Source organism: Siniperca chuatsi, linkage group LG8, assembly GCF_020085105.1.
Source record: "Siniperca chuatsi isolate FFG_IHB_CAS linkage group LG8, ASM2008510v1, whole genome shotgun sequence".
NCBI classification, from domain to species: domain Eukaryota; kingdom Metazoa; phylum Chordata; class Actinopteri; order Centrarchiformes; family Sinipercidae; genus Siniperca; species Siniperca chuatsi.
The window spans coordinates 12,582,792-12,594,845 of record NC_058049.1 but is presented as its reverse complement, the minus strand read 5'-3'; the positions used below and the strand labels follow the sequence as shown (position 1 = coordinate 12,594,845).

Below are 12,054 nucleotides of genomic sequence, written 5' to 3'. Positions count from 1 at the left end.
TAAGGCATCACCAAACACACCCATGTGTCTTCTGACAGCAGGTCAGTGACCACTGAGTCACTGCTTTATTGACTGTGGTGATATCATCTCCTGCTCAGGTGCTGGAATGTATTGAAGGGTGGAAAGCACTGTATGTTTTTGTTTTAAAACTCACATGTTTAATTGAATAGTTTAGAAAAATTGACATAGTTGGTCCGTGATTATGCACCAGCAGGTTTCATGATTATTGAGTTATGCTTGAAAAACGTGTGCACATATAGACATAGTAAAGTTTAAAGATCCCCTTCAGACATGTTTTAAGACATATCAAAATAGTCTTCTTTGAATAATAATTTGTGTGAAATATGCTTTTATTTTAAACAAAATCTATGAATATGTAAATATTTTCCATTTAAAATGTTTAACTTCACTGAAAAATCCATAGTGTTTCACATTTCCACAGCACGCTTTTTGTTCGGCCCATGATTGGCTTTAAAACTACTTGTGATGTTGCAGAATCATGTACATGTAACGTGTACATGTAACATGTACATGTAAGTACATGTCTGCTCAGGTCAAACTCTGCACATACATCATTCTGCACAGTCAAGCTCAAACATCCAAGTGAAGTCATAATAAGCAAAACACATTTTGGAGTGGAGGGGGATGTTAAGACAAAGGAACAGAAAAGTATATAAAAGTTGCTTTGATTGTATGTTGACATGTTTTCCATCTGTGAGGTATACTGTAAACCAATGCTGTACTTTAAATGGGTTTCTGATGAAGACCATGCCTTGTCAGTGGCCCACTCACATTCCAGACATGTAAACCACAGAAACCCATACAGTACACAAACACAGAGGCCCACACTGCTGCCACCAAGCTGACCCATACACACACAGACACACATTATGGGAATGGACTGAAGGGGTCTGGACTTCCCATATGTGAGGGATTTATTTTCACCTTATGTACATCTCACTTATTTTTATTTACCATATCAGGATTTAAACTATTTTAGATAGCTAAGTTATCAGTCTTAAAAATAGATCTTAAATTAACTACCAAATTGTCATGGTCTTGGGTTTTGTTGTTTCCTGTTTATTTTGTAAGTGTGCTGCCTCATGTGTCTTGTGTAGTTTTGCTTCCTGTCTTTGTTTGCTTTCCCCTCCAGGGTTGATTGTTTGCTCCTCCCTAATTAGTGTCACCTGTGTCTAGTTAGTCTACCCTCACCTGTGTACATAGTCTGTGTGCTTCCTTTGTTCTCTGTCAGTTCGTCTTAGTTTGTGTGTCTTGAGTTTCAGCCCTTTTTCCAGTGTTTCTCACCTTTGGCCTTCCTACCTCAGTTATTGGGACTTTAGCTTTTTCCTGCATGCTCCTCATCGGATTTGTTGCCTGTGTTTGGACTGCCGTTTCCTGATTTTGATCTCTGCCTGCCTGACCACCCCTGTAAGCCTCTGTTCACTGACGTTATTAAACCATTGCACTGTACCACTTCTGCCTCTGCCTCCTGTGTCTGCAATTGGTTCCACTCCCTCGTTGCCCGGTCTTGGCACAGAACTTGATACAAATACTGCCAAGATATATCTGGTGTTAAGCCTTTAAAAATGAAAAACATCATTTTAAATGTATTAATAACTCTTTTATTTTATTTTCAGTTTAAGAAGGACTAACCTTAGCTGAACAGTCCCAGTGTAGGACCAGAAAACTGAACTTTATGTGAATAGTAATATTGTGTACTATGTCAATGTAAACCATAAAAGGGTGGTCTAAACCGGATGTTTTCATAAACTTCGGGTTATTGGAGTGGATATGATATCGTTTGCGACTGTGGGTCAACTGTGGTAACTTATTAAGTGTCATTTTCATCTCGCCTCCATTTATCTCTGACAACAGCATTGCTCAACCTGCCTACTTTTTTATTTATTTATTTATGATCGGACAATTCCACACTATCGCGTGACTCTTACAGAAATAACCAAAGATAACTGAGGAGATGAACCAGTTAATCCGTCACAGCATACCAATGGTGTGTTGACATGTATTACTTAAGTTAAAATAGCAATATCACAGTGGAGTTCTGCATTCAAACTTTTACTATGTATGGAAGTGTTAACATGTAAACAGTATTTTAATGTTATGGCTCCAGACAATGATGAGTCTGACTACTTTATATTCTATTGTGTAATTTATTCCATAGTATTGCATTAATGTCATGAGCAAATAATATATTAATATGGATAATATTTCACTCTTAACTGTTGTGGAAGAAAACAGTAGCCCAAAATACTCCAAGAATGATCTCTGAAATACTACATCCATTTTAATCCAGAAAGATGACCTTTTTAAAAAGACACGTTGATAATAGTCTAATACATAAAAAATAATTGGTGTGCTTAATAAGTCATCTTCTCTAAGTATGGAAGTGCTGTAAGTTACTTGAGAAACTCTAACGTCTCAAGTGTATATATTATAGATTAGTGTAAATGAGCTCTGGTGGTGGTAGTAGTAGTTTAACTAAACTGAAAGTGACTTCCACTGCAGACTCTTTTGGGCGGCGGTTTTGTCTACTTAGCACTGCGACTTCCCATTTCATCCATATAGTGTGTACTCTCCATGTACCCTGCGCTCAGTGTTGACTGTCTCCTGAAGCGGTACCATGGACTCCAACGTGACTTTCACCGAAAAGTAATTTTTTTTTTTTTAAAGTGCGTATCTAAAGCGCGCCGGCTGGACGGCTCAGTGACGAACAAGACGACGGACTGTCGGCTGAAAAGTGAATCTGGTGGAATTAGACGACTTCTCTGTGCCACTGGGATCGAGAGCAGCGGGACACCAACACTTCTTTAGGATCCCGTTGGGGTGAGTAGCGGCGCTGTCACGAGAGCTGAGTTCTTTTATTTGTGTGACCGAGAAATATCGACCAAGGCAGTGTAGTGGTGTTTAATGTGTAGAACCTCATACTGAGAACAGATGACGGTGGTTAAACAGTGAATTTTCGTCTTACCGCTTAAAACTTTTAACCAACACTGCTGGAATATTTCCATTTTATTACTGTGACTTTACACCTCTACTCGTCTATATTTCCGAGTGAAACATTGTAGCCTACTTTTTACTCCATTGCATTTCTATTAGAGCTATTCTTAAGTTACTTACTTGGTTACACATTACACAACACTAAAAGCATTTAAAATAGCTCCACCATTCAATATTAAATGTTGCTTACATCCATCTATAACAATCCGGTAAAATATCTATCTATCCATTCTGCAGTGAATACTTTTTGATTAAGTATATTTGTCTTATAATACTGTGCTTAGGTAAAAATTTAAGTAACATGCAGGACAGAATATTTTTACACTGACATCACTACTTTTACTTCAGTAAAGGACCTGAATGCTGCTTCCATCACTGTTAAATACAGACTACAAAAAAGTGACTCCTCAATGAATTAGTCTTAGGCCTTCAACTGACATTATCTATTTATCTGGTTATTTTCTTGGTTAATCATTTGTTCTATAAAACGCCAGAAAATAGTGAAAAATGGCCATCACAGAGCCCAAAGTGACCTCTTCAAATGTCCACACAACAGTCCAAAGCCCAAAGAGAGGTTTGTATTATATAAAACAGAGAAAAGCAGCAAATCTAGTCTATTTTTGCTTGAAAAAAACATAATTGCTGATTCATTTTCTGCCAATTGACTAATCAATTAATCAACTAACCTTTTTTTCATTTTTATTAATCTAATGTGTATTTTCTTTATAAAGAATGTAAAAGTCTTCTTCCTTTGAAGGTTTGGTCATCTGCTGGCTTGAAAGTGCTACACTGAGACATCACATCGCTATGGAAATGGTCATCAGCAGCCCTGGCGCACACAATCAGTCAGTCAAGGTGTTCAACTCTAGCTGTCGCTTTGATGAGGAGTTCAAATACATCCTGCTGCCTGTGTCCTACAGTCTGGTGTTTATTTTTGGCTTTGTGCTCAATGCCACAGCTTTGTGGCTGTTTCTAAAGATGCGCCCGTGGAACCCCAGTACAGTGTACATGTTCCACCTTGCCCTGTCTGACTTCCTGTACGTCCTTTCCCTGCCCACCCTCATCTACTACTACGCCAACCGCAGTCACTGGCCCTTTGGAGTGGCTGCCTGCAAAATAGTGCGCTTCCTCTTCTATGCCAACCTCTACTGCAGCATCCTCCTTCTCACCTGCATCAGCGTGCACCGTTATCTGGGCATCTGCCACCCCATCAAGGCGCTGACCCTGGTGAAGTCCCACCATGCCCACCTGGTGTGCGGCATGGTGTGGGGCCTGGTGACCGTGTGCCTTGTGCCCAACCTTGTCTTCGTCACCACCTCCAGGAGGGACAATGACACCCTGTGCCATGACACGACCAGCCAGGGGGCCTTTGAGGAGTATGTGGACTATAGCTCTGTTGTCATGGTGCTCCTATTTGGCATCCCTTTCCTGGTCATTGTGGTGTGTTACTGCTTGATGGCTCGGGCCCTGTGCCGGCCCAGACGAGGATTGTCTGCCAGCCAGCAGAGCGCTGCCTCGCGTCAGAAGTCCATCAAGCTCATCATCGTGGTGTTGGTGGTGTTTGCTGTGAGCTTCGTCCCATTTCACATCACACGGACTCTCTACTATGCCTCCCGTGTGTTAGATCTTAACTGTGAATTCCTCAACATTGTCAACTTTACTTACAAGATCACCAGGCCGCTGGCAAGTGTCAATAGTTGTATTGACCCAATTCTGTATTTCCTGGCTGGGGATCACTACCGGTCCAAACTGATGTTTGTTCTAACTGGAAAAAGACAGATGACAAGCAGCCAAACACCTGAGCAGGCACAAACACAGCCCAACAATAACCACGGCATCGCTCTGGCCTATAAGAACTCAGCCCTTAAAGCCAGTGGAGGTATTGAGAGGTAGTGGGAGATTGCAGAAATCTAGAGTATTAAACATGTGTTAAAGATTTCTGCTCCAGACTAAGCTAATGTTTCTAATGCAGAAGCACCTGCTTGACTTTCTTTTTTTTTTTTTTTTTTACACTGAGAGGTTTGGAAGAGAATCGGATTACTGTAACATCTACTTACAGTATGTGCTTTCATTCCATCAAACCTCTGTAATGCCTAAGGCCTAAACACCATGATTCAATTCCCCCTCACTTTCTTGAGGTTACTGTGTTTGTAAGATGAAGTTCAATTGGGTTTTTAGTAAAAAGTCTGTACCCTTTCCTTAATGTGAAATCCCATACCAGGGATTATTACACGAAACTCAAGTTATAATTTATATTATTCATGCTGCTGTATACTGAAAATGGTGCATATGCAGAAGAAACTTGGTTAAAAGACTTTGACACCGGTAGTCACAGTTGCATTAAAGTAAATCGTAGATGGCTCAGTCAGTGAATTGTTGTCATCTTGGATAAGGAGATTGGACACGTGCTGATCTAAATATTAAATCTCATATCTGGCCAAAGATGACAGTCTGGCTATTGCCGCAGAAATGAGATAGTCATGAGGCAATCCTTCCTGTTTAATCAACAATGTCTGCGTGTTACCCAGAAAAAGCAGCTACAGCCAGTGCAGCTCCTGATCCCAGCTGTTTTTGTCCTTCAATTTTCACAGCTGTCTTTTGCTTAACTATGGAGAAAAGCAAAGAAGCTGATCTGGAGGAGACATATCTTTTCCAACTGCCCACGCCTCATTAGAGGGATAAGGGATTTTCCTTTTTACCCTTTTACCTTTGGGATTGATTCATGGAATTTAAAAGGCTTTTCTATCAGTAATCTAGGCTGAGCTCCTAGATTTGCAGGATGTGAAAGCAAGAGCTGGAAAGTTTTACTTAATGCTACAGAGCATTTGTCTCTCCACCCTTGTTTTTAATGTTGTGTATGCTGTAGCAGTCATATGAGCGCTATCTTTGAAGTTATTTTTGTAATTACAGCTTGATCTGTATCAAAGTGTTACCACGTCACGTATCACAAACTGATTATGCAATGAAGCTTTCCTGTCTGGTTAGTGTGAAATCACTTACTAATTTCTTTGTCAAACTGAAACTAACTTCACTCGCTGTGACCTGAACACAGTATATAAAGTACAGAAGTGAAAACAGAGTATGTGACTTAAGTAATGACACAATGTTTTCGTTGGAAGTCTACCATCAGCCATGCAGAGTGAGAGAGTAGTGCGGAAGCTGTAGGACATGAGGGATAAACAAAAACACCACACAGAGTGGTGGGTGTTATTCCCATATACCATTCAACAGAAAGAAAATGATGCAGGCTCCTTTTTGGATAAGGGTGCTGGATAAATAAACACTGTATTGATGATGAAACAATTGTATGTGAACATGGTAAAGAGCAATGCATGTACCTGCAATATTTCCACGCTGTGTGACACTTTCTAATGTACATTTTATATTAGCATGTTCCAGTGCTTCATTGCAGCTACATGATGCTTTGTATTGGCCGAAATATTCAAAGCTAAAACCCCATATTTTTTATGGTGGCACTATTACATCATAATAGGTTTGATGTCCTGTGACTATTTTTTTGTTTTGTTTGGATTATGTATATAAAATGATGCAGATGTATTTGGTATCTTTGGAAACTTCTCGATTTTGACAGGAATTTAAAATAATGCAGTGAGGGTTTGAACAAAGTTTGTCCCCAGCACATGACTTATGACTGATCCACGGGCCAGTTGGTTGAAGAGGTTAAACTTCATGTCATTACAAATAAACTATGAATAAAGTGATGCAGCATATTCAATTAAAATGGAATTTAACTCTGCTAAATCTACCTCATTGTAACGATCCAAAGAGTTCTCAACTTCTTTCCACCAATAGAAACCAATAAAATGATAACACTAGTGCAGTAGTACCCAGTAGTGAACCGAAGGCAATTACAGTCCAAATGACAATTTATACTTTTTGGAAAAATTACTCCATATTGTCTGTAATTTACAAACAATGGATTGTAAGAAACAGATGATCATCGCTGTCAGGCTTTCAGAAGTTCATGACAGAGTGCATCTTATAACGCTTTACATTAAGTTGTATCTGCAGGCGTACGAACTGTTGCTGTAAAACAAATAAAGGTGACCCTGACAAAGATATGCTAATTTGACACATGATTTAGTTTTTAATAAGTAAAATGAATCTAATGAAGGCTTCAAACTGTTTGCCAAGAAGACGGGGCAGCTCTGTGCACTTTTCAACAGTTTACCTTACTGTGAGTGGCACCTTTCACTCAGTGGTGATGTAAGCTTTGAGCGCCTCCCTGTGGTCTGATTTTGTCAGGAAGTTGTAGGTTACTCAGTAGCAGGTCAGGAGTGATCAACTACTTAGTTGGGTGTCTTAAGTAACTAAGTCACATAACTTTATGCTTGAAAATTACAAATATGTCTTGTAATTTCTGAAAGAAATTTTATTTTTGTGTTGTACAACATTGCGTATTTTGGCCCTGAGCATTGTCTAACAGACAAAGGAGACCAGGGAAGGTAGTCTACATATGCCCCAGAAGGGTCAGGACATCCAACCTTAAAGATGCTGAAAAAAACGCTCTGTCCTTATGTGATTGTAAAGTGTTTCACATGTCTATCTGGAAACCTGAAAAAACAAACACGCTACGTGAGAGCACAGGTTCATCCATCCACCTGGGTTGGGTTGCAACCCACTCCAGTTGAAGCAAACCATGTTAAAACACATTTATTTTGCTTCAGTGTTACACAGGAACAAGGTTTTAGTTAAGTCAAGTGTGACTGATCACATCGCTTGGCCTAGTAGGCTGTGTCTTTGCAAGTTGCACTTGTAGAGCAGGTGTCATTACCATGCAAACAAGGGTTAAAACAGATAAGCAGAGAAATCTTAATATTGCAAAGTAAATTGTTGGAAATTGTAAATGAATTGTTTGTTACTTGCAGTAAAGTCCCTGTGATCTGCTCGGTGCATTGTGCCAAGGAGATGAATGACTATTATGGCCGAATTCTTTCAGTTTGTATTGATGACTCACTCCCTTGTGCCCTTGATTTGCTGAGCATAGAAAAGTTTGCAATGTTGCTTGTCTTGAAGTTCTCCTTGAAGCATGAATGGAGTATTTGGACTGAATAGAATAGAATTGAGCTAAATTACATCTTTTGGTGATTTTTCACGTTTTGTGTCACACTGAATGATGAGCCACATGCCTCTCTCTGAGTTCAGAAAAATCCACCTGTGTCGGGTTCATGAAACAGTTTAATTACCACTTAGATAGACTGAAGATGTGTGGCCATCAAGCTAAAAAGAGTAGCTGATGTTCCTAGTTAACAGTAAGTTGATATTGTGGAGGTACATTTTTTTCCATCTGACTGCTGTAATATGTTGAAATGAAAATCTTTGTCTCGTGCTGTTGGCTCACTTTGTGTCTGGTTGCCCTTTAGAAAGCAGGCTTTATTAAATCAAAGCAAATATTGATCTTAGTTATTTAAATGATATAGTGATATAGAGTGGTCATACTGGCAGGTTGTGTTGGTGACTTGTGTGTGTCTGTCTGGAGTTGTAACCACAATCGTTTAGGATGTTCCACCTGTGCATTGTATTGTCTGATTAGACATTGCTTTATGAATCTGAAGAAATGAACTGTTCTCTGAAATTGCTATTATAACTACATAATACTGTGAGATAAATATTTGCTTATTAACTTGCTGTTATCCAACAGGAGTTGGCTGTAATAATATTTGAGGGCGTTTCCTTTTGATAGGTTTAACAGGTTTAACGGGTTATACGTTACCAGGGCCCCACCCCGCGCCTGTTAGACAGCACCACCAGCAGAAATTGATTAGCTATATTTATTGGTACTAAGGAAAAATGCATATGAAGCAAATACATTACATGATGAATTATTTACATTTAGAGTTAACTTATAGGCCTAGAAAGAAAACAGACGTGACACTGAGATCCCTTATTGGAGGTATTTACTTTTAATTTTAGGATGGTGATATTTGATCACTAACTTAGTTAGTAAAATTCATTGTAATTTTTATTGTGACAAAGCAGTAAGGATTTACAAATAAATGCCCCGGGCAACAACTTATAGAAAACTGAATTAAAAACATTAAAATAACGTATTAGATGGACTCTGATCCCTTAAGTATAATGAGCCTATTTTGAGCCTAAACAATTCAAGTCAAATAATCATGTTAAATGATACCAAAGGAATGCAATGTTTATGTCATGTGGTATATTATGTGTATTCTCTAAAAGCATTTCAACCAGTTGCAGTCGTTTCCTTATAAAAGAAAAAAAAAGAAAGCGTGACAGACAAATTTCTGTCTGAATTTAACTTGAGTGACAGGTAAATCGGTGTATCACCACTGTTGTTTAATTGGCCTTATTATTTGATGGGTTTATTTGGATCTGTGTGCGTCTCGATGCTCCAGGGTTACTTCAATTAGTTGCAGGGCTTTTTTTCCCTCCCTTAATTGACCTTCATCCAGACAAACACCAGTGAATAAAACACTTGATGTCTTTGGGTAGTCAGGATGTCTGTGCTCAAGGACACTGAGGCTAGCAAGTGCAATTAATGATCGGATTCACGACATTTAAAGGAGAGGAACAAGTCTTTCTTCTTCTTTTCTTCTTATAGAGAAAAACAACCTGACTGTGGAGCATGTTTCAGACTACTCTGAGAAGTCTATTCAGCTCTGTGCATCCATCATTATTAAATGTGACAAAGTAGGCTCATCCTACTGACTTTGGAATACTTTTTGACAAACTTTCTATCAGCTTAAAAGTCTTCCCCTGCAGCAAAAATGGCTTGTAGTTAATTGATTCCAGGTTGATATTTGCAATTTGCATGATTATCATCTCACAGCCATTTCACTGATTATGTTAATGACCACCTAAAAAGAGTCAAGGAAAATATAATCTTTAAACCATTCCATCATCAGAAAATAAAATGTGACTGCAAGTATAGAAGTATTTACTTTTAATTAAGAGGACATATTCCTGTTAGTAAATTTAAAAAATACACTGTGTATTGAGATACACCTAAGCCTCTGCTTAAAATGATGCATTTGTTGAACCTTGAACATTTTTTCTGTTTTTGTCTTGTTTGGCAAATTATAAGGCAGAGACGAGGGATTTCAAGGACGTGTGGACTTCAATTTAATCGAAGAGGCTGAGAGTGGAGTGGAAGAGTGACACACAGAGGAGAGAAGTTCATTATTTTGCTGAAAAGGAGACCAATGGCTTTCACAGTCGCCATGGTAACTGGCCTTTCTTTTGCCGTCAGACCTATGATAAGGTACTTCACAGCATTAAGCACAATAATTGCAAGGTAAAAGGGAAAATATTGCTTTCCAATGCTAAAAGATGTTAGATATTGATTGGCATGGCGATTCATATAGAAGTATGCCCCAACTGTTTCACCTGCCTGGCTCTCTGCAACCTTTATTGAAATTAGATGGAGGTGATGCTGGATAGGCCTTTGTGGCACTGTGGGCTCCAGCTACATTTGCATCTTTACTTTAGCTGAATATCAGAAAAAAACACTTTACTTGTGACAGCAAGAAGACAAAGACAGATAACAGGTAGATAAAGCTAGAAAATTGCAAAAAACCAAGGAGCAGTTGTGATTATTTTTTGTCGGGAAAATAATCTGAATGGCTGCAGCTTTTTTCCAGCTCATTTTGTTGCAAAATGTCTCATAACATAAATACTAAACACCCGCTGCTTCCCATCATTAGCATGTCATTCTGTTGTCAAGTGACCCTGCTTGCACTCTCACACAATGGCGGGTCAGCCTTGGCAGCAGTGAGGTCAGTGCCAAGCACAAGTCCAGGCCATGGGGGGTGGTTGGTTGGTGGTAGCCTGCCTAGTTGGTGAGAGGATGGAGGATTAGCATAGTGGAAAGCATGGGAGGTGATGTGTGTGTGTGTGCGAGGAGGGATAGGGTGGTGGTGGGGGGGCAAATTGTTTTAACCCCTATTACAGCAACTGCATGGTGCTTCTCTTATCTAGGCTGCTGCAGCCACTCATTAATATTCCGAACATATGGCAGTGCTTTCTGTATCATTGTCTATTAATGGGAGGGATAATCGCTCATTCAATTATCAGGCAGTCAGCAAAAGACCAACCGTGCCTGCACACCCCTGGTTCACACAGTGGCACAGCCCAAAACAGAGGTGTGCCAGTGAGAAGGTGAGAGCGATAGTAGGGATTACAACATATTAGCTACTTTAATAAATCAGGCGCTGGGAATAATGTGAAGCAAATAGGGATCTGTTGGCGAACAAGAAACATGCCTGAACTTTGTAGCAACAAAGCAGAAGAGGGCAGTATCTTAAACCTTCTTCCTGTTCAACTTAAAAGTCACATAAGGCTCTCTGACACATTGGTGTCATGGCCATGATCCATGTTACACTTTCAGAGATGCTTTTAAACACTGAAGCGACTCCCTTGTGGCGATGACCTGTAATCAGAAAAGGCCGTCGATAGCTATGTGATAGACTTTGACGACTGTGCTGAATAAAGCTTGACCCTGATGTCTACAGGTCAAAGATCTGTGAAGTGATCAAATGCAGCTTTCATTCCCTGTTGATCTGTGCTTTGTGGCCTCAGGACCCTGCGCTGTCTCTCTGCTGCTGGGGCCACGGCCTGGATATGAAGGGGTTACTGATAATAGTATGACCTCTGGCTGTTTTGACCTGAAGAGACCTTGTTGAGTCAACACAAGCACACACACACACACACACACACACACACACACAGAAAGAGAGAGAGAAGGAAAGAGGGAGAGTTGGAATAAGGTTGTTTAGTTTAGTTTCTTCAGGAGGTGGGCCAGGAGATTGGGAGTGCAGAACTGTTGCAAGCGGGGGTGTTTTGGGAGAGTGTGAAAAAGATAGGAGGTGAAATGTTAACAAAATCTTATAAAATCCGTAGTTTGATAAATTTTCGCATTTTGAATGAACCGAAGGCGGCTGTGGCTGTGGAGGGCCTTTGTTGGAGGTCCCATTTTCTCTGGCAAAGCAGCACGCTCACAGGGTCAGCGAAGTTACGAAAGTAATTAAAGCTCGGTGATTCACTGCCTGCTGC

The 12,054-nt window shown here is 39.8% G+C and overlaps 1 protein-coding gene across 1 annotated transcript; it reads left to right on the top strand.

The window, feature by feature from the left end:
• Positions 1-1,582: 1,582 nt before the first annotated feature.
• p2ry4 (pyrimidinergic receptor P2Y4) lies at positions 1,583-6,737 on the top strand. Its single transcript, XM_044205514.1, has 2 exons — positions 1,583-2,841; positions 3,773-6,737. The coding sequence occupies exon 2, from the start codon at positions 3,823-3,825 to the stop codon at positions 4,906-4,908; it is 1,086 nt and encodes a 361-aa protein (XP_044061449.1). The 5' UTR covers positions 1,583-2,841; positions 3,773-3,822; the 3' UTR covers positions 4,909-6,737.
• Positions 6,738-12,054: the final 5,317 nt, after the last annotated feature.